This window comes from Heptranchias perlo, chromosome 25 (assembly GCF_035084215.1).
Source record: "Heptranchias perlo isolate sHepPer1 chromosome 25, sHepPer1.hap1, whole genome shotgun sequence".
Classification (NCBI taxonomy): Eukaryota; Metazoa; Chordata; class Chondrichthyes; order Hexanchiformes; family Hexanchidae; genus Heptranchias; species Heptranchias perlo.
This window is the reverse complement of record NC_090349.1, coordinates 24,787,463-24,815,048: the sequence shown is the minus strand read 5'-3', so window position 1 is coordinate 24,815,048 and position 27,586 is coordinate 24,787,463. Positions and strand designations below refer to the sequence as shown.

Here is a 27,586-nt window from a genome sequence, read left to right as displayed (position 1 = left end):
AGAAGAAATACAACACTCACTAAGAGTAACTGACTCAAAGTTTCTTGTTCATAGCATCCTAGTTGTCCTGCCTCATGTATTTTATAACTAATTGACTTGTCAAAGAAACCTACACCCAAAATTCCTTATGGTGGTTCAGATCTTGTGTGTAATGATCTGTGTGGACAATTATAAGGGAATTATTGCCTGCGGGATATATACTGCTAAATTTCCAACTCATTGGTTTGGGGCAGCATATAAGAAATAAACACCTGGCTATTTGTAACTAGAAGAGGAAAGCAGTTGCATCACTGGTGAAGTAAACTAGATTGGGATCTCAGTGGTCTGAACAGGGGGTGACCGAGTTGGGGGAGCTGGAGCGGAAGTTGGCCATTCACAAGCTTAATAATATTTTGATTGCCAAATTGCGATAAAAACTAACAAACAGATCTCTGACAAAAGGAAAGATCTGAGACAGAGTAGTTGAAATAATGGCTTTGGAGAGGGTTGAAGCTGAGAATGAAAGGAATTCGTAGGATAGTAGCAGAAGGTTTGATGTAATATTGATGAGTTTCGGTACATTGAAGGGGATTACAGAATTTTAAAAACATATAATTAATGTTGCAGAGCAATTATCACATGATGTGGAGAACAACTTATTGACCATTAGTTTAGTGAAAGCAATTACAGTGGAAATTATTAATGTCTCACCAGAGGAAAGAGTGATGGAGAAAGGCATAGATCTAAACCTAGTGGTTTTAATTCAGTTGCTAAGATATAGTATGCAAAAACCGAAAGAGAACGAATGCACGGTACAGCTCATAAAAAGGATCGGAAAAAGCTTACCTCAAATCAGTCAGTGGGTAATCAGTCACTCAGTCGGAAACTTGCTGCCCACTAAATCAATATCAAGTCACGGCAGGAACAAGTCGGCCTCCAAGTGTCAACTGTGAATAGTAGAATAAATATAAGATCTTATGTTAACTATCAACATTTAGTTGATTATACGAGTTTTGACGCAGTAGAATAGGAAGAAGTTGGCCCAGATAGAATGACAGTAGACATTATGGGGAAGTATCCTGGATTGTTGCCTAGGTTATTCTGAATGTGGATTAGGACCTGTAAATAGCTTTTTTTTTGGGGACGTGAGCTGATAAAACATATATTTACAAGAAAATACTATATCTTAAAAATACTTGTTTGTATATTCTGATATCAGTGAAGAATTTTCTTGTCGTCTTTGTTTCATTCTACTAAGCACTCTTGAAGTTCCCTTCCTCCTACAATCTGCCCGCTTGTAGTATCCAAGCTTGGTGTCACCTAATCTACTTTCTGATTTACCTCACCTTCTGTCCTGCTTATCCGACCTTGATGCCCCACATGATTAGCTGCGGCTGCTCTTCTGGGTTTTACAATTTTAAAAAAATAGAAGTAATGAATGAACATGCCTACCTTTTCCCCTCTTAAAAGGGAGATGACTGCCTCAATTTGCTGAAGTCTCTTCCATTGAGTGAAGCTGAGACCACCGCATTGCGTTTGGTCACTTGGGCACAGTTGAAAATCCAAAACCAACCTGATGATCCTGAGGTAAGATTGTGATGACAGTTCCTTAAGATGTGTTGTCTTGTGTTTCTAATTGATGAAGTTAGATGAAAATTTCGGCTATAAAGGTGTGTTCAGGCAGATTAAGAAAGTCCAGTTTGAATACTATTTCATACATAGTTATTTTGGTGCTATTTTTCTTCAGAAATTGTCATCTTTTTTCCCCTTTTCCCTGATAACATTGGCTTCTTGCTGGGATATGGTTCCATGAGCAGTAGCCACCCCCTGGTACCTTGCTCAAGTGACCATTATTCACATCTGAGCCTTGATGGTGATTGGCAAGCTATTTGGCAAATGAGATGAGGGGGTGATTCAGATTTGAACTTTATGCAGTGCTCACAGGACATCAGTGTACGAACATTTTCAGAAAGGGCCGCTGGTTAACGATCAGGAGGTGGATTCCCAGCTGATTTTATTAAGGGGTGCTGTAACATCCCTTACCGCTGTTTTGACTGACATCAGCTAATTCAGCACAATTCAAATATGGGCCTTTCCTTGTCTATATGGCTTAGTTATTAACTGGATAAATTCACTGGGGGAGTACTTGATGATTCCATGGACAATTAATTTTCTTGTCAACAAGCAAACTTGAAATAGAAAAACTCTCTTATTCTACTGTATCATATGCAGTCTTTTGATTTTAGCAATATTTTATGAAGTATATTAAGTATTGAGAAGATGTGTTTTTTTTTGTATTGTGACACATCAGTGAGCTATAAAGGTCATGATCTGATTTTGTTTAGTGGGGGATAAACTGTTGTATGATTTATAGTAAGTGTAGACAGCCAACAATCAAAAGGTTTTTCTTCTAAGCAAGTATTTGTGTACAAAACAATGCAGTGATCTGGAGATTGATCTGATGTTTACATTTCAGTGGAAAAAGCATCTGGTGTCAGTTGCAAAGACAATGGTGGAGATTATTAAATTTTTGCTGAGCAATCAAAAAGGTAACTTTTCTGTTGTATTGTCACGTTTTGCTAATATTGGCTTTGCATTGCAGTAACACTGAAAATGTTTTTGTTTTGGCAGGCAACACTTTACAAAGGGAAGCGTATGAAAGCCATTTAAATAAGTTTGAAACTATTGCAAATTTACAGGTAATTGTTATGTGATACCACTGAGTGTATGCATCAAAATATTTGGATCAGCTAATTCAATATTGAAATAAAAGCCTGTTTGAAAATCTCCACTAAATTTCTGGTGGTTAAGGCCTATAGAACAAAACTGCCCAGAGTTCAGCACAATCTCACATGGAGACCATTAGATGGTTTGTATAGGAAGTAGAAAAAACGAGTGTGGTAGGACGTACTGTTTTGGTTGAGGTTAAGGTACATGGTTGAAATTAAGGTACATTGTTGACATGAGTAGAGGGCCATTTACTTTGTGATGGCTAGAGTGATGGAGGCTGACGCTGAGTGCCCAAAGTGAAAGTTTTGTTCTGCTGTATTGACGACCCGCTTGCCCCCATTTTGGGTGTACCTATTCACAAGACCTTAAAACCGGTGCTTTGGAATAGAGGTTGCTACAATATTCTAGCTTGCAAATTCAGGCACTTCTCTTTTGCATAGTGCTAATTTGTCTTTCTAGTAATTTTTTGTTTACCTGTGTGGTTTAAAAAAGAAAGAAGTTGCATTCCTGAGGTTGTTTCAGAACCTCAGGACATCCCAAAGTGCTTCAGCGTCAATGAATTACTTTGGAAGTGTAGTCACTGTTGTAATATAGGGGAACACAGCAAGGTCCCACAAACAGCAGCAGGATAATGACCAGATAATCTGTTTGTGATGTTGGTTGAGGAATAAATATTGTCCAGAACACCAGGAGAACTCCTCTGCTCTTTTTCGAATGGGATCTTTTATATCCACCTGAGAGAGCAGACTAAGAGCCTTGGTTTCATGTCTCGTTCGAAATACTGCACCACTGACAATGTAGTAGTGCTCTGAAGCCTTTCTACCATCTATAAGGCACAAGTCAGGAGTGTGATGGAATACTCTCCACTTGCCTGGATGAGTGCAGTTCCAACAACACTCAAGAAGCTCGACACCATCCAGGACAAAGCAGCCCGCTTGACTGGCACCCCAGCCACCACCATAAACATTCACTCCCTCCACCACCGGCGCACAGTGGCTGCAGTGTGTACCATCCACAGGATGCACTTCAGCAACTCGCCAAGGCTTCTTCGACAGCACCTCCCAAACCCATGACCTCTACCACCTAGAAGGACGAGGGCAGCAGGCACATGGGAACAACACCTGCAGGTTCCCCTCCAAGTCACACACCATCCTGACTTGGAAATATATCGCCGTTCCTTCATCGTTGCTGGGTCAAAATCCTGGAACTCCCTACCTAACAGCACTGTGGGAGAACCTTCACCACACGGATTGCAGCAGTTCAAGAAGGCTGCTCACCACCACCTTCTCAGGCGCAATTAGGGATGGGCAATAAATGCTGGCCTTGCCAGTAACACCCACATCCCATAAACGAATAAAAAAAAAGTCATCTTATACAATGTGCTAAAATCTCAATCAAAAGGTCATGGGTTCAAGCCCCACTCCAGAGGTGAGAACACTACTGCTAAGCCAAGGCTGACACTTGAAACTTCCATTTCTATAATTTATATATTTTAATCCTTTTCATTTTGTTAATATTACTGGTGTTTCATCCTTGGTTTGCAGGAGTATTTTGATGTATTTATTTCACTGAAAGACTACGAGAATTCCCAAATGCTTTTGCAGTTGTATGAAGGACAAGTTCAAGCATATGCAAATACATGGTCTAATTCAAAGTCAGGAAAGGATCCAAGTTATACTCGTGGCTCAGACACCAATGTGAAGATTCCTACAGAGACTAAACTATATAAACTCTGTCTCCTGTTCCAAAATTCAGAGCAGGATGTGGTATCAGAGCTTGCACTGAGGGCACTTGCTGATGGGAATATAGAAGAGGCTGTAAATATTTGCAGGTAAGAATTGTGGAAACTTGGGTATATGAAATATGTATTGCTTGGTTTTGGCTGAACTGTCTTGTGGGAGAGAGAGTTACTGTGACGAGTATGAGTCAATCTGCACCTCCTAATGACTATTTGGAGAGTGCTCTTTGCAACCTTGTTACAGGTAATGATGTCTGGTGGATCGTAATGAAGTATAGATAAAAAGTTCTGATTTTTAAAAAGTAATTGAGTTATTAAAAATATAGTTTTGTTGCCTCACAATTTCCTTTTCTATTTGTAGAGAGCTTTATGAACAGCACAAAAACAATCAGACTGGCCGAGTATTGTTTCGTGTGGCACAGAAACTATGTCAGATGTTGGAAGCTAATGTTCCCATGATAATTCCAACTGGAATGAACTTGCCTGCTGATATTTATGAACTGGCCTGCCAAGCCACCACTATCTGTAGCATCGGTAATTTCTTGCTTAAATGTTCAATTTACCCTAATTAGAATCTAATTTTTAGCATTCAAGTTCTTGTTGCCTTTGGAATGTTTTATTTTTGGGAGGATTTTGTATTTAATTGTAGGAATTGATGTTTTTTTATTTAGAAAAATGAAATATGATGCTTAAGTCTTGCCTGAAAGCATTTATTTTTATTTAAGCAGTAACTGATTCTAGTGTGTCACAATTATTTTAGCAAGGGAAACCAATTGCAGCAACCGTAGTTACTATATCTGAATTATTAATAGCTGTTCTGATTTTTAAAATTTTTATTTCTTTAATTATGGAAAGTTCACAGTCACTGTACTCCTGAATTCGAATTGTTGAGAGTTTACTGACTGTGATGTGGACAAGACTTGTCACATTTTATCAGTTGCCCTGGAAGGAATTCTGGTTTTACCATGTTATATCTGCAATTCTGTATTCCTATGAATTTTCATATTTAAAATTCTTTATTATATGGAATGTTGTGTGTGTGTTGGGGGGGTGGAATCATAGTCTACAGAGAAAGAATCTTCACTTCTTCTTAACATGAATTTTTTGGGATCCAATGAAATATTTCCAGAATTAGTAGTTGCATGTGCAGACAAATTCAGTAGTGGTAAGATATATTACTAGAGGAGAACAAAATCCCTAATTCTACTATGCAGCTATAAGCATGGTACAGAAAAGTGAAGTGGAGACTGTTCATTTAGTAGTGAGGTCAGTAGTGGAGCATTGTAAGCCAAGTGACATTCCAGCAATACTGTTCCCAGAGATTATATTAGAGAAATTAATGGAGCTTGTGACCCCAGCTGAAATTGGGATGGGGAGGAAAGAGAAGGAGAAACAGTTTTAACTTGCCTCACCGTGGGGAAAATAAGTTGAATTATGATCATCACTCCCTCTGGAAAAACAAACCCGTCTATACCTATGACAGAGATCACTAATAAATACATTTTTAGTTCAGTAATAGGAGAACTTTGCTATTTTCTTCTCATCTTGTATTTGCCCAAGTCTTCCGAAAGAGGATGGAGATCTGGGGAGGATGACTTTGCATATTTCTGAGCAGTTTTGTTGATGGATTTTCAAAAGATATCTTGTTTGTAACTGCAGGGGTGATCTAATTTCTTAATTGAGGGGAAAATATGACATCCTTCACCTTTAGCTGTAGGCCAATTTTACTAATGGGAAAAAAGGGCAAAAGCTGTTTGTAAAGACTTGGGAGAGCTTTTGCCCTTTGTGCGAAGACCATGGAAATCCTACAGCATAAAGGCTGCGTGGGGCCCCAATTGGAATCTGATCAGTCAGTTCTGGGACAATAGTGGCAATTTATTCTTTTACTGAAGACTAATTGAAGCTTGTTGAACGTGTAGCTTTTCTGGAAAGGGTCTGGAATATGAGACATCTTAGAGCTACAGTCCCCAAGTGATAACTAAACCTTAGTTGTACAAGCTCATGTAGCATCTGTTTTAGCCAATGATCATATGAAACATGAAGTACTTTTCATTGAATATTGACTGTCCTGCAGCAGTTGTCTTTGGTGAATTTCAAGCTCTACTGTTTGTTTGATCCTGTAATGCTATAGATGATATAAAAATTTATGCAGGGTTACTAGCTGGTGCGGTATCCATTTTTGTGTTTACAAAGCACCGTTGCTCTTTAAAGATTGGCTCTAAATCCAGATTTTAGCCAGGTTCCTCTTCCGCAGGCTGATTCAAAACAACTCTGGTCTGAAAGATACTGGTAGTACCCATGATATATGGAGACAACTTAAAAAATAAAGATGTCGCTGGAACAATTATTTTACGAATCTCTATTTTATGAATAAAAGTGTCATACTCCTCCATGACCATTTAGTAATGGATTATGGGCCTAAAATACTAGGGGAGAGGTGCTGCCATGAAGTCGGCCTATACACATGCCCTCGCCTCCCCTCTCATCCAAGTTAGCTTTAATGAGATTGTGGAAAATGACCACTGTGCCTTTGAGTAATGCACTTTTTAAAAAAACTTGATGTTATTTTCCCTTTGTCCCCCTTTTCCCCTATTCCAAGACCATAAGGAAAGAAAGGAACCAAACTGCTCCCAGTCCGTTGCCCTTTATGCTCTGCTTCCAGCCAGTAATGGTTGCATGAAAGTAGTTTGAGTTTAATCAGCATTTAGTCTTTGTGGTGCAGCAGCTCATGTCTGACATTGACTGAGATCAAGAACTCTGATAAAGGAATCATAGTCATGAAACTTGGTCCTACCCACTCCAGTATACAGACCATTACTACACAAACATGCTGCTCTTAAAGGGCTGCTCTCAACTTGTATTTAATTTTCCTGACTAAAATATTACAGAAGCACCGCAATTTTCTGTAATTTGATTTTTAAATATGTGCTTTTACAGACCTTTTACTTGACTGTGAAGAATTGTGTAAGAGCACCCGTGCTGCTATGGATGTTTACAGACAGTGCCTAATTGATGATTATGGATTTAGAACAAAGGTAAGATTTGATCTTAACTACTTAAATGTTAATTCTTAACCGCTTACGCATGTGAAAAAAAAATCTATAATAATATTACATCTAGTGTGCATTGCCTATCCATCACACTGTTGCATTGCATATTTCTCTATATACATTGTTTAGATAGAAATTTGACAAAATCACTGGCATTATTTGGTATGTACAAAGTCTCCGAGCAATTTTTAAAATAAAAGCTTAATTAAAATACAAGCTAGAATGCCTAACACTGACTAACCTTCACGCTTTTTAATAATAAAAAAAGAGAGCCAGGGTTCTAACCTGTAGTTTGTAGAGCAATTAAACTCTGACCTCAACCATTGTTAACTGACAACAATTAGATGATGTGGCCTTAAATAGACTTGGTTCACCTTATCAGATGAATAATATCGTATATTACATGGTATAATGCTCCTGTCCTTATAAAACATTGTGGGAGCACCATCACCACAAGGAATGCAGTGCTTAAAGAAGATGACCCATCACCAACTTCTCAGGCAACCAGGGATGGACAATAATTGCAAGCCTTGCTCGCATCCTGAGAACAAATATATTTTAAAAATCCAATTTAAATGAGATGTATCACATGCATTTCCTTTCTATCGCATCATACTTCCTATGCCATAATTATAGAGGCAGGGACTAATTAGGAACAGTCAGCATGGTTTTGTGAGAGGAAAATCATGTCTCACGAATTTGATTTGAGTTTTTTGAAGGGGTAACCAAGAAGATAGATGAGGGCTGTGCAGTAGACGTGGTCTACATGGACTTCAGCAAAGCCTTTGACAAGGTACCGCATGGTAGGTTGTTACATAAGGTTAAATCTCATGGGATCCAAGGTGAGGTAGCCAATTGGATACAAAATTGGCTTGACGACAGAAGACAGAGGGTGGTTGTGGAGGGTTGTTTTTCAAACTGGATGCCTGTGTCCTGCGGTGTGCCTCGGATCGGTGCTGGGTCCGCTGTTGTTTGTTATTTATATTAATGATTTGGATGAGAATTTAGGAGGCATGGTTAGTAAGTTTGCAGATGACACCAAGATTGGTGGCATTGTGGACAGTGAAGAAGGTTATCTAGGATTGCAACGGGATCTTGATAAATTGGGCCAGTGGGCCGATGAATGGCAGATGGAGTTTAATTTAGATAAATGTGAGGTGATGCATTTTGGTAGATCGAATCGGGCCAGGACCTACTCCGTTAATGGTAGTGCGTTGGGGAGAGTTATAGAACAAAGAGATCTAGGAGTACAGGTTCATAGCTCCTTGAAAGTGGAGTCACAGGTGGATAGGGTGGTGAAGAAGGCATTCGGCATGCTTGGTTTCATTGGTCAGAACATTGAATGCAGGAGTTGGGATGTCTTGTTGAAGTTATACAGGGCATTGGTGAGGCCACACTTGGAGTACTGTGTACAGTTCTGGTCACCCTATTATAGAAAGGATATTATTAAACTAGAAAGAGTGCAAAAAAGATTTACTAGGATGCTACCGGGACTTGATGGTTTGACTTATAGGGAGAGGTTAGACAGACTGGGACTTTTTTCCCTGGAGAATAGGAGGTTAAGGGGTGATCTTATAGAAGTCTATAAAATAATGAGGGGCATAGATAAGGTAGATAGTCAAAATCTTTTCCCAAAGGTAGGGGAGTCTATAACGAGGGGGCATCGATTTAAGGTGAGAGGGGAGAGATACAAAAGGGTCCAGAGGGGCAATTTTTTCACTCAAAGGGTGGTGAGTGTCTGGAACGAGCTGGCAGAGGCAGTAGTAGAGGCGGGTACAATTTTGTCTTTTAAAAAGCATTTGGACAGTTACATGGTAAGATGGGTATAGAGGGATATGGGCCAAGTGCAGGCAATTGGGACTAGCTTAGTGGTATAAACTGGGCGACATGGACATGTTGGGCCGAAGGGCCTGTTTCCATGTTGTAACTTCTATGATTCTATAGACAAATTCATTATTCATACAGTTTCTTCCAACTGAGTGATTCGTGTGAAAATTTCTTTGAGCTAATTAGTTCATATGTAAATATCTTAATTTTCATAAAATAGTGATACAGAACTACCAAATTTACACACAATACTAAGACTTATAACAAAACTAAGAAAAGTCAATCAATTTGAAATCTATTATTTAGTAAAAGTAAAGGTTTAATTTCGAATTGATCGGCTCTTGGGTTAGCAGCGTCTATATATACTTGTGTAAATCCCTCAAATTTGTATCTCTAAGACCAACTGCTACATTGGGACCATAAAATTCAGGTTTCTTCCTCTTTCTATGTTGGAATGTGCCTCCACCATCTTCACTGTTATGGTTTTCGGGATTTGTCAGATATTTTTCTAGTGCTGTGCCAAGGACCCTTCAGTAAGTAAGCCCTTATCCCTAAAAAGAAACAAAGTATGACCATATGTGCACGATATCTGGAAATTTAACATTGCCCAGGAGTTACATGGAGCATTATTGTTACTAGAATTAATCGGAGCCCTCTTGTGTTCTGGCCTTCAGTAAGCAGAAGCATCTGTCCTCTGTTGGACTGAAATTTAAGCTATCAATAAAGCAGGTTTCTCTCGATTTCAGAATGTATAACTACAAATGTTTCAAAATATATTTTATAATTTTTCAAAAGATGGATATCTTCTTTAGACAAGAGTCTAAAGGAGTCATTGTTTAATGAGGAATAGGAATCTTCTGACATTGACGTAGATTGTTAGGTTATTAACCTGGATAGTATTTCTGTTTTTTGAGAAGATGCCAACTTTGCAAACTGACAGAGATCCTTATGATGAGTGGACTTTTGAAGATTTCTTCACAGAGGATGGAATTGTGCTCGATCACCTATCAGTGATGCCTGTAATGTATGAAATTACCACCTCATTCGTGTCATATTCTCCAGGTATATCAGTTGAAGCAGAATCTACATGTTTTATTCCTGATTTTATGTTTTCATTTCATCTAGTTAGTTCTTGGTGTAAAATTTTATTGGGGCCAGATTTTGCTGTCAAAATAACTGAGGCTAATGGCACTTACCATTATTTATGCACAAATGGTACAGCAACTTCAGGCGAGGGGCAGATATGGGTTGAATGCCAATATCCAAACATTGCTGTCCGAGTTGCGCTGCTCCGCCGTTAGCTTTGTAAAAATGGCATTTCGCTGTCTGCCTCACCTTTGACACGCATTGAACGTGGTAAAGTTGCTCTATTTGCGTGGTAGATACGAACTAAGCTCATAAGAACATAAGAAATAGGAGCAGGAGTAGGCCAATCGGCCCTTCGAGCCTGCTCCGCCATTCAATAAGATCATGGCTGATCTGATCCTAACCTCAAATCTAAATTCATGTCCAATTTCCTGCCCGCTCCCCGTAACCCCTAATTCCCTTTACTTCTAGGAAACTGTCTATTTCTGTTTTAAATTTATTTAATGATGTAGCTTCCACAGCTTCCTGGGGCAGCAAACTCCACAGACCTACTACCCTCTGAGTGAAGAAGTTTCTCCTCATCTCAGTTTTGAAAGAGCAGCCCCTTATTCTAAGATTATGCCCCCTAGTTCTAGTTTCACCCATCCTTGGGAACATCCTCACCGCATCCACCCGATCAAGCCCCTTCACAATCTTATATGTTTCAATAAGATCGCCTCTCATTCTTCTGAACTCCAATGAGTAGAGTCCCAATCTACTCAACCTCTCCTCATATGTCCGCCCCCTCATCCCCAGGATTAACCGAGTGAACCTTCTTTGTACTGCCTCGAGAACAAGTATGTCTTTTCTTAAGTATGGAGACCAAAACTGTATGCCGTATTCCAGGTGCGGTCTCACCAATACCTTATATAACTGCAGCAATACCTCCCTGTTTTTATATTCTATCCCCCAAGTAATAAACGCCAACATTCTGTTGGCCTTCTTGATCACCTGCTGCACCTGCATACTAACTTTTTGATTTTCTTGCACTAGGACCCCCAGATCCCTTTGTTCTGCAGTACTTTCCAGTTTCTTGCCATTAAGATAATAAGTTGCTCTCTGATTTTTCCTGCCAAAGTGCATAACCTCACATTTTCCAATATTGTATTGCATCTGCCAAATCTCCACCCACTCACCCAGCCTGTCTATATCCCCTTGTAGGTTTTTTATGTCCTCCTCACTCTCTACTTTCCCTCCCATCTTTGTATCATCGGCAAACTTTGATATGTTACACTCGGTCCCCTCCTCCAAATAGTTAATATAGATTGTAAAGAGTTGGGGACCCAGCACCGACCCCTGCGGAACACCACTGGCTACTGGTTGCCAGTCCGAGAAGGAACCATTTATCCCAACCCTCTGCTTCCTGTTAGATAACCAATCCTCCACCCATGCCAGAATATTACCCCCAATCCAGTGATTCTTTATCTTGAGCAATAATCTTTTATGTGGCACCTTGTCGAATGCCTTCTGGAAGTCTCAATACACTACGTCCACTGGTTCCCCTTTATCCACCCTGTACGTTATGTCCTCAAAGAACTCAAGCAAATTTGTCAGACATGACTTCCCCTTCGTTAAGCTATGCTGACTTTGTCCTATTAAATTATGTTTATCCAAATGTTCTGCTACTGTCTCCTTAATAATAGATTCCAAAATTTTACCCGCCACAGATGTTAGGCTAACTGGTCTATAATTTCCAGCCTTCTGCCTACTACCCTTTTTAAATAAGGGTGTTACATTAGCAGTTTTCCAATCTGCCGGGACCTTTGCCGAGTCCAGAGAATTTTGGAAAATTATTACCAAAGCATCCACAATCCCTACCGCCACTTCCCTCAAGACCCTAGGATGTAAGCCATCAGGTCCATCAGCTCGCCACAGAAAGTTAAGTCTTGGTCATTTTAAATGCAAGTACCCTTTTAACAACATGATAATTGTTAATTACTGCCAATCAACCTCCCTGGCACCGAAAATTAACTATTACAAGTGTGGAGTCTCATTCCTTCAGGTATTAATTGTTAAATTTTAAAAATGCCATTTAAAATTAATGTTTTTTTTGCTTTTTCTTTGTCTCTCTTTCTCTCACTCTCTTAATTCAATCTTTTTCCTCTTATTTCTCTTTTCAGTACCTGATTTGACATTGAATTCACCCACTCTAATTTACACTTCCTTCTCAGTCCTTCTGTTTATTTTTCACTCTGGTTAAGGAGATACACAGTTGCTTGCCCTATTCACTCAGGTCCCAGATGTCCTGTTTCCCTCGCACGTTATCAGCTTGCACTTTCAGCAAATTAGTGGGCAAAAATGTTTCCGAGCTGAAGGGTGCAGGGGTAAGTCGAACTAACAGCCAAAGTCGTTAGATGCCCTGCTGCAACAAAATGTGACCTATTATTTTGCTGTGAAGATCTGCTTTTAGACTTGTATGATCCAGTTAATATAATGCAAAATGGCATCATATAATTCTGGGTTCAGCATATTAGTCCTGCATCAGTTTGCAAGTTGCCTTGAAGAACAGGATTCTTTAGTGAAAACAGGTACCAGCCCTCCTAATTAATTCACAGAGCTACATTAACGTTGAGATAATGGATTAGTTAATAATCTTTGTACTCCCCTCCTGCATAAATCAAGAAGCTGAGTAGTTTCGAAGGTGGTGTTGGAGGAAATCATCAAATATGGTCTGGGACACTCGCTTACTATACTTGCATCTTTTCCTAATCCAAATTAGTGTTCCGATTAGTAGAACGGTAGTTTGTCATTTTAAACTGGTTACTAACAGCCTATTACAATTTGCTAAAATGCATATAAAAGACTGATTTTCTGAACGTTCCCATTGTAAAGTTTATTTTTAAAAAAACCTTTTTTCTTTTTTGCATTATTCTCAGTTATGGAAAAAACTCATTATAAACAAAACAATTGGGATTATGTTAAATTGCAATCAGAGAACCTCAAAATATATCAACTTCATCAACCCAAGTAGTTTTCATTATCAACTGCAGAAGATTTGAATCTTGTCTGCACTTACTACATTATAATATCTCCAAGCATTTCACACAATTAATTACTTTTGAAGTGCAGTTATTTTCATTTCCTGATAATTACTATTTTAATTTCTTTTAATTCTTTACACTTTTGGCTATATATGTCTTTTTTGTTGTTTTCTTTTGGTAATATTGCCTGTTGGGAATGATTTTTCTGTTCAATGTAACATTTTGTTGAATAATTAATAGCACAGAATATTTTGCTTGAATGGGAGGAATTTGAGTTTTCTGGTTTTGGAAATGTTACCTGAGGATATTCAACTTTCAGGAGATTAGATAAATTAGGATGGATCCACAACAGTACAAATTATACATGGTCAGAAGGCTTGATATATTTAACGACCTCTTCATATTCTGTGCTTTATGTTCTTGTGCTCCACAATGGCAAGTTAGGGTACTATTGTCTAGCGTTAATCTAGCTGTCATTAAAATTATTCCATTTACAGATAGAGAAGTTAAAAATTGAATATGCTAGGTATGAAGGTTGGAAATTATCACTGAAGATATCATGTTTTCATTACCAAAACCTCTTGACAGAAGAGGGAGGGAGGGTAGATAAACATTCAATTACTACAAGGACTAGTCAGGTTAACAGATTGAACATATTTTTGTTTATTGGTCATTTCTGCAGTGATCTAAATAAATATAATAAGCTACTGAGGATATTCCATTTAAAATTGGTCCAACAAATTGCACCTATATCTGCATGAATGCCTGAGTGCAAAGTTGGATTTATTTGGCCTTATAATTTTTTTGCACGTTGGTAAAATTGCGGTTTTATGTGTGTTGTTTAAATAAAAAAAAATCAAAACTAGTAAAGGTTTGGATTTTACTCTTCTTAATCCTCAAAGATAGGTTTTTTTTACTTCAAGCTCAATCCTCATTATAAAATCTAGACCGTTGTTACAGATATAAATTATATATAATTTGTACTGAACAGTGTTATACACCATATGCTGCTCTGGTTTGCAAATCTGTTGCCTAGCAACTGTGAAAAGGTGTTAAAGATTTTGTTGAGTCAGATTGAAATGAGATGCAATTCATTTACTGTACTATGGTAGTCTGGTAAAGTGAAGGAGATCTTGAATTTTTTTAAAATATAGAATCTTAGAAATGTCTAGATTATTGATCTGTTTGACACAGTCCTTTATTTTATAATATTTTTAAATAGATAAAAAGCTCTATCCATTGGACTGCGTATGCTTGCCGATGAGCCCAGATGTGAAAGGTATTTATATAGATAACGAACATAATGAAAACAACTTTTTTTTTGAACGGGGAGTTGTCAGTATCATTAATTGTTAAAACTCAGGTAATAGAGATGGCATAGGAGCTTGGGTACTACCCTTTCACCTTTTCAGTCCAGACTGATAGGATGAAGTCTCCCCTGTTGGCAGTAAGGATCTGTGCAAGAAATTAGTTTGGACAGCATCAATCTAATTCCAATGCAACTGGAATTCCTTGTAATTGGTATTAATTTGCCAATGTTACTCAAAAGTAACAGGATGGCTGATTTAGGAAATGGAAAAATATCACTCTTGTAGTCAGAGATTTTTAAATCTATTTTTCTTTCCTCCCTCTCCTGAAGTTGTTGACTCTTGTTGAGGCACTGTTCTTTGAGAGCTTGTCCCTTGCTGGTACCTTGCCCAAGTTGCTATTCTTCAGGTGAGCATAGACACTGAGTGCAAGCAGGCCATTCTACTATTGAGGGGATCACAGCTAAGCCTAAACATGATCATGTCCTCACCAGGCATCTGTGCAGGGGTCCCTCGAAAGTGACCATACATCCAACCAGAGTTGGCAACCCTAGTAATCATCCATGCTTCATGTTTAAGTTAAAATAAAATGTAAAATCTAATGATCCAGGTTTTCAAATCAGCTTCTATTGTGGAAATTATTTAAAACTTGTTGTGGATGTATCAGTACATGGACAGAGAAGACAGTAAACTGATAAACAGTAAAGTCGTGAGCCTTTACCTATTTAGTTTGCCTTGGAAAGAAAAAGGGAACCCCACAATGCAACAGGGAAGTGAGCTCAGTTTTTGCAGCATTTTGTTTTATGGTATGTTTTATGTGCAAACAAATTACTTCCACAGAAACTTTCAATTGTATGGATTTTATATACAGGCGAGAACCCTTTGAAGCCAGTTTATACACCCATGAGCATCCTGCTCCAGAATTTGCAAGAGTATAGCCAATTACAACTAGCTCTGCAGCTAATAGTCAACTGTTTCGGAAGCTGCCATCAACATTTTGTGTCAAACAATATGAATTTAGACTTGTGTAAAAAGGTGGGTATAAACTGTCAGCTTTAGAATGTCAGCATTTTGTGCTATTAAATGTGAGGCTTTTCTGGTAATCAACTCAAATTATTACTTTCTAAGTTTGCTGTAATTTTATCTCCATAAATGCTTGATTGAGGAAATCTTTGCATGGAATATACTGGCTCTTACTGTCTTGTACAATACGCAATTCCAACAACTCCACAATCTATATAAGGAAAAAAAAGAGATGAGAGTGATCACTGGCTGCTAATTTTATCAGAGGATTCAACTTGTAACCTAATGACTTCTGAATAGATTATTGCCTGGTAATCACTCTGGTTATTTAATATTCTGTATGTAACTGAGTTATTTCTTTGCCTGCTTTTTCTTGCTGCTGATATCGTTTTGGAATAAAAAGAAAACTGATACTACATACTGATTTTGTTTAGACAAAGCTGCCTGTCCCATAAAGAGTATATAATGGCTGATTTCCCAATTGGAAAATCTAGGTCTGTGAACTGTTGATTCCTGACTAGTGCTCCATGTGAGTGTTGTTGCCTGCTGGGTATGCATGATTGGGGAATCAGCCTTACTGTTTTTTAAAATAGCTTTCTGTGGTTTGTTTGGAGTTTACAACACTTGAGCTGTTTTATTTGAAACCTGGAGTTTTTCAAAAGTAGAAGGTTTTTATGAGGCTACACACCATGCTCTCAAATAATGGGATAAAATTAGTCTGGTAGTATTTAGAATGCAAAGTAAGAAACCAATATACACGGGATTAATAAATCATTGCTTTTTCCACACTTGTAGCTTTTTGAGGAACAAGGCTTAAAAGAAATCGAAGATTTTGTCATGGTCATTGGAAACATGGCCCTTTCGATCGTTAACAAGAACTCTCAGGCATTGCTGCACAAGGTAAAGTTGTATATTTTCGTCACCGCCCCCCCCTCCCCCACAATTCCTCCTTTTTCTGCATGTATATCTTCTCCTTCCACATGCACCAGGCATCCTGCAGTAACTGACCCAAAGTGGCCGTGCTTTGTCGTGTGAGTGTTATACAGTGAGTGCTGACCAGCTGTTTGACCTCATCACAACTGAACCTGATCTGTGCATTTACAGCCAGAGTTGCTGGATAACAATCAGGAGGTCTGTCGTTTTTTTTTGCCTTCCCCCATATTTCCACTTTCCCAAACCCAGGGTACTAAGGGCAGCTATAGTACTCCTACTCCCACCGTGGCTGAAATAAGTTAACTCAGCACCGATTGGAGTTTGAACTTGGGACATCCCCTGATCTCCATGACTCAGATACTCACCATCGTAACTAGCTGAGCCACCGGGGGAATTTAAAGTTGTATAGCTGCTTACAATGCAGTGGATTCCCTGTGAATGCAATTCCAAAGTGAGTTTGTATAGGTAACATAGCTGTAGGAACTGTATCCACGGTTGTAGTGGTCTAGTGCTGTGCCATTGAGTGGGTGAATGCAGCTTACTCTCTCCGATTGAATTGTTTTTTTTTTCTTCCCCCTCCCCAAAAATATTTATAGCCAGTTGCTGATCAAGAGGATGAAATGTGCAGAAGGAGAAAAAAAAAGCTGCACCAGCCTCTGTGGTTCTTGCACGCATCCTAGCTGTTTATTGAAGACTAGTCCTGGCAGAGGCATAGAGAAGGCTAGAAAAATATGCAGGGAGGAGAGGAAAATGTATAAATTATTCACCAACATTTTCTTATGTCCTATTCATCTAAATATCTTCTCTTCATTTTGTTGAAATTCATCTTATAACATTAAAACTTTTCAAAATGATAGATAAGTGGGGACTTCAGAGTACAGCATTCCAAAATACTCTTCCCACTAATAATTTTGCAAACAGAAATGTGTCCCATCAAGAGCATTTTTATTGTCAGTAGGTCTACCCTGAATCACAAGATAAATGGAGGAAGACGTGCCACCTTCCTCTCGGGGGAAAGAAAACTGAAATAGCTTAGGTTGAATATCTGCAGAATAAAGTTGAATGTAGGTAGATGAAAAATATAATTGTTCATTCAGTACATGTGGTAGTCATTTTTCCACTTCGCAATCTCGATGGGGAACTTTGGGTAGTGGGAGGTAGACTAACTAATTATGGAAGGATGAACTAGATTCAATGAATAGCTTCACTTATCTTTGATCTAGAGACTCTTTAGCAAATTTTGACAGTTAAGCGAAGCCTTTTTATTGGGTTAAGTAATATGTAAAGAAGCACAAAGAAAACCAAAGGACAAGGATTCTACAGACCCATAGAAGTTCGCAGCACAGAAGGCAGCCATTGTGCTTGTGCCAGCTCTCTGCTGGAGCAATCCAAAATGAAGCTCGCTGCTGTGAACTCTCCCCATAGCCCTCTTGTCTTCCTCTGTTTCAGATATTTGTCCTTCCAAAGATGAAATGGTCTGTGCCTCAACTTTACACTGGGGCAAAGCATTACACGCTCCAACAAGTCTCTGCATAAAGACATTTCTCTTATTCTTTCTCTTTGGTCTTCTAGTGAACATTTTAAATTGATGACTTCTCATCATTGACTTCCTCAACCAGTGGAAATAATCTTTCTCTATTCACCTTATCAAAATGCCTCAGCTAGCTACTTTCACAGAGGCAGTTAATGGGTTACATCATGTTAACAGTCACTGGTAATCACATGGTATGCTTCAAAAGTGGCCATTCTTCTCAAGTGAGGCCAGTGTTAGTAGACTACTGTACTGGAGAGGTTGAAGCCAAACCTGATCCTGTTCTCACCTGACCACCAAATACCTAGTTTCCAGCAGGGATCACTGAACAGTAACCATGTGCTATATTCTAGGATACACTGAGGGAAGTTCAGTTTTCAGCTAATAAGTCTCAAAAAGAGATGAGTGTCTTTTTCTCAAATTTTCCCTCCTATAATGACTGATGCGTTATAGAGACCTCTTCAATGGAGGAACGATGGCTACTGTACCTAGAGAGTAATCGTTCCTTTTAAAATTAAGTTCAAATTTAAACGTTATCTTGCATAATTATAATTAATATTCATTCACTGGTGTAGTCTATTGATCCTTTGTATTTGAAATGTATCTTTAAAATTGTATATTAAATTTGTCATTTGTTAATGATTGATCATCTTTAAACAATTGGATAATTTCCTGCTTTTTTTTATAGAAACACACAAATTGTGTAGGCCGATGTTTCTGCAATTAAAACTTTCATTTCTTTTCATTTCTCAGCTGTTTAACTGCCGTGTGGTTGACACTGACTTAGCACTGGCATACTGCACATTGTTGCCAAAGCAGGTTGTGTTTGAGAAGCTGTGGAATGTCATCAATGATGCATGGCAAAATTATAACAAAATCCTGGTATGTGTGACAGTTTGTCAAAACTCTTAAATCATAAGTGTTGTATTGATATCTAAGCATTTATCATCTTTTAGATTTAATTTATGGAAATTATAATGTCTTCACTAATTATACTTTACCTGTAGATAAACTCATCTGTATCTTGTAGGTTAGCATTAAAAATTAAATTATCACCTTACGATAACCATAGCTTTTTAAAAAAAAATTGTATGCTAGCCCATCCTCTTTTTAAAACAAAAACTAATTTTGAGTGGCATTGCTCATGGTGAGTCGGAGGTTTTGTAAGAACAGGGTTGTGTTGCCAAGTAGTATTTATTACCAGGGATACTAACTTGGCAGGCCCTGGGATCTGGAGACATTGGGAAGGGGGCTCGAGTTCTGGCAGTACTGGGAGGAGCATTCTCGGAGTTCCAGAAACTTTGTGGCTCATCATGGTATCATGGGGACAGAGGTCTAAGGATTTAGGAACATTGGAGAGAGACATTATTTGGGGTGTTCCTGGGATCTGGAAGTAGGGGAGAATGTTCTGGGGTCCAGCAGGACTGGGTTGGAGGTTTGGAGCATGCGAGGGCAGGCATTGACTGTTTTGGGGTTTGCTGGGATTTGGCACTATTTTGGGGGGGAAATCTGGCGGTTTTGTGGAGGAGGGGGCCTTGCGAGTTGCACTTGGCCTCTTCTGGACCACGGAGCACCATCTCTTCCTCTCCTTCCCCCAACAGTATTCACACCTGTCAGCCTCACCCCACAGCCTCGTGGGCACCCCACACTTCACCACTTTCTTCGTTGTCAGTCGGTTCTTGCCTTTACATTCCTCCTGATTTGGTGTTTAGTACACTATTATTAAGTTTGCCAATTTGTACAATCTTGAACATAAATTTCCTGAAATAAAAAAGAACAGAAAATGCTCAAACTTCTTTCATGTAGTCTCCAAATTTTTACTTAATAATTCCCCTTCAGCCCCAAAAATGAAAACAGCGATTTTTTTTTTTTAACCTGAATTTTCAACCAAAGTAAAGAGGGATGTCGCTTGCTGTGATTGGCTGCTTTCCATGTTAATCAGGAGGAATGTAATAATTCAGACAACATCTGGCTGGGTTTAAATCATTTGGAAAAACAAGCCGTATTTAAAGTGGATAAGTCACCCGGTCCGGATGGGATGCATCCTAGGTTGCTGAGGGAAGTAAGGGTGGAAATTGCTGCGGTACTGGCCATAATCTTCCAAACATCCTCAGATATGGGGGATGGTGCCAGAGGACTGGAGAATTGCAAATGTTACACCCTTGTTCAAAAAAGGGTGTAAGGATAAACCTAGCAACTACAGGCCAGTCAGTTTAATCTCAGTAGTGGGCAAACTTTTAGAAATGATAATCTGGGACTGAATTAGCAGTCACTTGGACAAGTGTGGATTGATTAGGGAAAGCCAGCACGGATTTGTTCAAGGCAAATCGTGTTTAACTAACTGGGTAAATTTTTTTGATGAGGTAACAGAGGGTCGATGATGGGCAATGCGGTTGATGTGGTGCATATGGACTTTAAAAAGACGTTTGATAAAGTGCCACATAATAGGCTTGTCATCAAGATTGAAGCCCATGGAATAAAGGGGGCAGTACCAGCATGGATACAAAATTGGCTAAGTAACAGGAAACATAGAATAGTGGTGAACGGTTGTTTTTCGGATTGGAGGGAGGTGTACAGTGGTGTTCCCCAGGAGTTGGTACTAGGACCACTGCTTTTCTTGATATATAAATAACTTGGACTTAGTTGTACAGGGAACAGTTTCCAAATTTGCACATGACACAAAACTTGGAAGTATAGAGAACAGTAAGGAGGATATGGACAGGCTGGTGGAATGGGCGGACACATGGCAGGTGAAATTTAATGCAGAAAAATGCGAAGGGATACATTTCAGTAGGAAGAACGAGGAGATGCAATATAAAGTAGAGGGCACAATTCTAAAAGGGTTACAGGAACAGAGAGATCAGGGTGTATGTGTGCACAAATCGTTGAAGATGGCAGGGCAGGTTGAGAAAGCGGTTAAAAAAGCATGCGGGATATTGGGCTTTATAAATAGAGGCATAGAGTACAAAAGCAAGGAAGTCATGATGAACCTCTCATAACACTGGTTCAACCACAACTAGAGTATTGTGTCCAGTACTGGACACCGCACTTTAGGAAAGATGTGAAGGCCTTAGAGAGGGTGCAGAAGAGACTTACTGGAATGATTCCAGGGATGAGGGACTTCAGTTATGTGGATAGACTGGAGAAGCTGGGGTTGTTCTCCTTGGAACAGAGAAGGTTGAGAGGAGATTTGGTAGAGGTATTTAAAATCATGAAGGGTCTAGTCAGAATAGATAGAGAGAAACTGTTCCCATTGGCAGAAGGGTCAAGAACCAGAGGACATAGATTTAAGGTGATTGGCAAAAGAACCAAAGGTGACATGAGGAAAAGCTTTTTTTATGCAGCAAGTGGTTAGGATCTGGAATGCTCTGCTGGGGGGGGTGGTGGAGGCAGATTCAATCATGACTTTCAGAAGGGAACTGGATATGTACTTGAAAGGAAAAAACTTGCAGGGCTAAGGGGATAGGGCGGGGAGTGGGACTAGCTGGATTGCTCTTGCATAGAGCTGGCATGGACTTGATGGGCCGAATGGCCAACTTCCGAGCTGTAACCTTTCTATGATTCTATGAGATCTTTTTTCAACTTCTAAAGTGAGCGCTTTTGTGAAAATCCATTCACAGTTCAACTTTTTTTTCCCCCCACTTTCCTGCTTCCACTCGCTATTTCAGCCCATCTATGTAGGGTTGTTAAACATGTAACTTTTTGGAGTTGGCTGGAGATGGAATTTTCCTGTACAAGCGTAAATGGCAAAGGCTTTTAGATCGCTTGAATTTTGTATAACTTTGTTGTGCTTGTTTACACATATCTTGGGCACAAGGGTACTGTGATATTTCTTTTGAAAGGAACACCTATGGCTTCTGAGGGTTGAGTCGAGGGCTGTCAGATAATATTAGAAGCTTCCCCATTGTAATCAATTTATTTTGTAACATTGCGTTTACACACCACTATGGGCACAGTACCTTTTGGAATCTAGGGACTATGCACCATTTTTAATATAGATATATAATTTAGTTTAAAATTTGGTAATTTTCTGGCCCTATGCTTGGTAGCACTGAAGTATCTTGTTATTAAAGCAATATAAACATATTGAATGTTATGCCTTCAATAAAAATTTCCTTTTTTCAACCATTGCAGAAGAGCAAGTATATTGGTTAACTGTTCCAAGCAGTTAGTTGTTTTTTTAATCAGTTGTAAGTCTTGCTGTTTCAGGCAGTTGCTGTTGTTGGTGCTCAATTGGCTGATTTGCTTCAGGAAGAGCAACAAAAACAAAAGTTCAATTCCTTGATTGTTGACACAGAGTGGAGTCTGAAGCTCAGTAAACTTGGTGTAAGTAACTTCTTAGTAAAATGTTCTTTTAAGTTTTTGACGTTATAACGGAGGAAATTACGTCAAATAATAAGGTCCACAAACTTGGCACTAAACTCCTCCTTTTAAGATGCCCCTTAAAAGCTACCTCTTTGAACAAGCTTTTGATCACCTGTCCTAACATCTCCTTATGTGGCTCGGTGTCAAATTTTGTCTGATAACTCTTCTGTGAAGTGACTTGGAATGTTTTACTATGTTAAAGGTGCTATATAAATGCAAGTTGTTGTAGTAAACATCCTAAGTGATTCTCACATTCGCTTCTGTCTGCATTTATAAAGCTAATTTAAACACTACAGGCCTCTTTTGTGTTGCCACCTGTTGGTGGAATTATTCATAGTGCAGATTTCGAAAGAACACAGTTTTTCCTTTTGTCCAAAACTCCCCTCTCCATGTCAATTTGCTTAGTGCTACACCTTATGTCCATTTCAACTCGGATGCATGAAGCTGTTGAATTGTTTCAATTACACATTGATTTGTGCTAGTATGTACAAGTCAGTGAATTAGCTGACAGTTAAGCATATGAAATAATACAGTGCATTATAATATGATGTAGTCAGCTGTATGGAAATGACTGGTAAAAATCAAGTACCCCCCAAACTTGGCATACTGCACTGGTCTTATATAGGCCCCCTCCTATTTCTCACGTACATGCTGCCCCTCGGCAGCATCTTCCAAAGACATGACGTTAGGTTCCACGTGTATGCTGATGGTGCCCAACTCTATCACTATCTCGACCCCTAAGTTGCCTCTGTGTTAACCCGTTTGTCCAACATCCAAAAATTGCAAATGTCACTCCATTATTTAAGGGAGGGAGAGAGAAACTAGATGACTACAGACTTGACAGTTTAACATCAGTTGTGGGGAAGTTATTGGAATCATCAGAGATAGTGACTGAGCATTTTGACCAGTGTGAACTGATCCTCAGGGAAGCATCCTTGGCCCAACTATCTGCAACTGCTTCATTAATGACCGTCACTTCGTTATAAGGTCAGGTGTGGCAATTTCAGCTCCATTCGCAACTCGTCCGATAATGAAGCAGCCTATGCCAGCCTACCTGGATACCATCCAAGCTTGGACTGACAAGTGGCAAGTAACATTTGTGCCACATAAGTGCCAGGTAACGAATATCTCAAATAAGAGAAAGCATAGGTATTTGCCCTTGACTTTCAATGGCACCACCATCACCGAGTCTCTGACATCAACGTCCTGTGGGTCACCATTGACCAGAAGCTGAACTGGAGCAGCCATATGAACACTGTGGCTACAGGCATAGGGCAGTGACTGGTAACCCGTAATGAGAACTCTCCTCCTGACCCCTCAAAGCCTCTTCACCATCTACAATGCTCATTAGGAATGTGATGGTATATTCACCACTCACCAGGATGGTTACAGCTGCAACCACACTCGAAGCTCAAAACCTTTCAGGACAGCGCATTCACTTGATGAATGTCCCTGTAACTGTACTCAATATTCACCTCCTCCACCACTGGTTGCAGTGTGTACGATATACAGGATGCAGTGCAGCAACTCACCAAGGTTACTTCAACAGCACCTTTTTTCCTGTCGTGGGAACACCATCACCTCCAAGTTCCCCTCCAAGTCAGACACCATCCTGACTTGGACATACATCATCGTTGCTGGGTCAGAATCCTGGAATTCCAGACCCAACACCATTGTGGGAACACGATCACCAGAACAACTGCAGTGATTCAAGGAAATGGCCCATCACCCTCGGAAACTAGGGATGGGCAATAAATGCAGCCTTGCCAGTGTTGCCCATAACCTGGAACAAATTTTTTTTTAAAATCACAAACATTTACAATACAAGTTTAATGTCTGTATAAAGCAGTTTCCACTGCTTATCAATGCTAAACTTTTCTGTAGTGTAAATTTGGAGTTGAAATCCAACCTGACAAGCGAAGTGTAGCTGGACTGCCTCCTCCAGGTTGGGCTCTGGCTCTAGATTTAGTGCTGTTTCACTTTTCACTGATACTGCAGTGTTGGTGTAAATTTGTCATTGATGTTTAAATACACACTGTAGCTTGTCACTTTTCTTCTGATCACATTTGGAATGCTTTTTCAGTAACTTCCTCAGAGCCTCTCTGCAAATGCTTTTTTGTAATTTTTGTGATTTATTGTTAATTTTTTAGTCTGTTTAATTTCTGGTCTATCTAGATCTCATTCCAATCGATGTTTAGAGACAATCCAGCGAAGAAAAGGGAACAGGTCCTTATTTTGGCACAAAATCCGAATGTGGACTCTGAGCTAATAATGCAATACTGCAGGTAATGAAGATTCATGAAGCAGATCAAAACAATCAAGAAGCCAGGTTAACCTGGAAATAAAAATTTCCAGTACTCCTATAACTAGTAGTTCAACTGTGTTGGCATGAAACTGCATAATGTACGTATTTAATTGTACTATTACCTTATTGTGGATAAATGAATCAATTTGTTTCGAGTATTTGTGTTTAGCCTTGGGGCATAGTTTGAAATCTTTAATACTCATTTTTTAGATATTAGCTGAACCATATGGTTGTTTAGTTTGGAAACTTGGTTAAATGTCGAATGCTTAATACTTTTCTTTCAGTGCTTTTGGACTGAACAGTGATGTTGCACTACAGCTGTATATAGAGACATTGCTTCTGCAAGGTACAAATGGTCATCATGGTGAAGGAGAGCCAGGTGATCTAAAACAATCTCATGCTGAACTTTTGGAAAGAGCTATTGAAGTCATGCCTTTATTAAAAAGTAGAACAGACCTGGTCATTAGTTTGTGTGGTGGTTTACACAAGGTAATTATATATTTTTTAAACTTTAGATTGTTTTATAAAAAATATGGCATATAATCATTTTTTAAAAAAGTATAATAGATGATTCAGCAGGAACTGCATACTGTATGTAGTTTAACGCATAGCACATTTTTAATATAATAATTATGGTCCTTGTTTCTACAAATAATAGCTTAAAGGAATTCTCCGAGAGGTCCTGTGGTTCCCTTATCCTTGAATATTTCTCTGTGCACACCAGTTGATTGGCTGCTTCCTTGATCAGTGTTTCCAACTTTGCTGTAGAACCGTAGAGGGTTACAGTACAGAAGGAACCTATTGTGTATGTGCTAGCTCTTTGCTTTCTCCCCATAGCTCTGTACCTTCCTCTACTTCAAATATTTGTTTAGTTTTATCTCAGAAGATGCAATGGATTCTGCCTCAATCACTCCCTGTGACAAATGTTTCAACAACCCTTTGGGTAAAGAAATTTCTCCTAACTTCTCCCTCCCCCGGTAGTGACTTTTTAAAATTGATGACCACACACCCACCCCACTGCGTCTGCGCAGGCGCGCGCGCGCACACACACACACACAATCACTGACTCCCCACCTAGAGGAAATAGTCGTTCTGTGCTCAACTTATGAAAGTCCTTCATAATTCTAAAAACCTCTTAAATTTCCTTTAGCCTTCTCTGGTCCAATGGAAACAGTCCCAGTATCTCTTCTGTCCTCAGAACTGCAGCTTTCCATCCCAGGCATCATCTTGGTAAAAGTACACTGTATGCTCTCTGACTTCAGTGTCCTTTCTATGACTGAATGCCCAAACTGCACACAGTGCTGTAACTGTGGCCTAATTTTAGGCACTGAAATATGACATGTCTTTGCCTAGCCTCAGCTCCCTAGTGCTTCCTGCTGTTCCATTGAAAACAAGCTGAAAGATGCCAGCAGCTAAGGATAAGTGAATACGAATCCTGTTGTTCTGTGAAACCTGGTGGTGATAGTGCCTCCAATCAGGTGACTGGCTGCAGAGATTTTTAAGTATGGGCGTGCATTTTTCCCGACACCCACGTAAGGCCAAATTCTTTTTAGGACCATATCCTGGAGTATGTTTTTAAAGATGAGTAATTTACTACATAATTAGTTGAATACTAAAGTGTGCTTTTTCCTTTTAATTTTAAGATGGATCCATATAACTATGAAATCATTGAAAGTGCCTTGAAGGTTATAAAATTGGCAAATGAAACTACAGTGAATTACAACTTAGATCAGGTAGGAACACTTAGATCTAGAATATAAAAAATGGCTGCCAGCATGATACCATATTTCTGTGCACATACTGGATGAGTAGCAAAAGAGGAGTGAGGGTCTTCAGGTGAGCTTTTAAAGGGAGAACAAAAGTTCTGGGGTAAGGGATGTGTATGGAGGTACTTGTTGAGCATAAAGAAACATTGTGTGATGCCATAACTCACTTTAATTTGTTTTAGTTGTGAAGGGTTATTATTATAGTAATGGAGTTACTCCTGACATTTGAGTAACTATGAGCTGGAAATCATTGTATAGAAAAATATGGTTGGCCAAGGAAGACTGGAATTGCTTGAGCTTCATGTCAGTCAAAGGGTTAATCACATTCTATAATGTTGCTTCAAATATATATTTATATTTACTGATCCACAAGCTTCATGTTTTTAAAAAAAATCTTGTTTTAATAGGCTTTAAGTCTTTTGCAACATTTGTACTCCTACAAACGAATTTCACCACCTGGGAATTTGGAGCATCAGTATCTCCAGAAACATTCAATTGACCTTTCACCTATGGCTGAGAGCAGGCTGCCATTTCACCTACTCTTCTTTGAAACCACCCAAAGGTTTTGGAATATAATCTGTAAGTATTTAAATTTGGAACTTGATCATGTTAAATGGGATGCAGAGCTATCAATTTTTTAAAATATATCCTCCATCAACTCACAAGTAACGACAATACAACAGGAGATTTGTTAGTTAAATGTCTGTATTTTTTTGATGGCAGAAAAGGCAAAAGTGTATGAATGGGTTGGTTGAAAGCATACAATTGGTAAGATTTTAAAAAAAGTGATGTATATGTTTTATGGATGGGCCCTATTGTGGATTATTTTAAAGTGGAGGGGGGAAAAGGGAGGACAAACATCTGCATGTAAAACACAAAGGATCTCAACTACCCACTGTGTAAAGGAAAGGCTGCATTTTTGGGAC

The 27,586-nt window shown here is 39.1% G+C and overlaps 1 protein-coding gene across 1 annotated transcript in view; it reads left to right on the top strand.

Moving 5' to 3' along the window:
* Positions 1–27,586, top strand: part of kntc1 (kinetochore associated 1) — a 120,968-nt gene that overhangs the window by 47,821 nt on the left and 45,561 nt on the right. The window contains exons 31-46 of the mRNA XM_068005764.1: positions 1,450–1,566; positions 2,456–2,528; positions 2,611–2,678; positions 4,254–4,540; positions 4,809–4,981; positions 7,385–7,482; positions 10,242–10,386; positions 14,653–14,709; positions 15,609–15,772; positions 16,556–16,660; positions 18,978–19,106; positions 22,434–22,550; positions 24,765–24,874; positions 25,179–25,383; positions 26,538–26,627; positions 27,068–27,239. Of these exons, the coding sequence (XP_067861865.1) occupies positions 1,450–1,566; positions 2,456–2,528; positions 2,611–2,678; positions 4,254–4,540; positions 4,809–4,981; positions 7,385–7,482; positions 10,242–10,386; positions 14,653–14,709; positions 15,609–15,772; positions 16,556–16,660; positions 18,978–19,106; positions 22,434–22,550; positions 24,765–24,874; positions 25,179–25,383; positions 26,538–26,627; positions 27,068–27,239 (2,110 nt within the window). The remainder of the gene's footprint in view (positions 1–1,449; positions 1,567–2,455; positions 2,529–2,610; positions 2,679–4,253; positions 4,541–4,808; positions 4,982–7,384; positions 7,483–10,241; positions 10,387–14,652; positions 14,710–15,608; positions 15,773–16,555; positions 16,661–18,977; positions 19,107–22,433; positions 22,551–24,764; positions 24,875–25,178; positions 25,384–26,537; positions 26,628–27,067; positions 27,240–27,586) is intronic.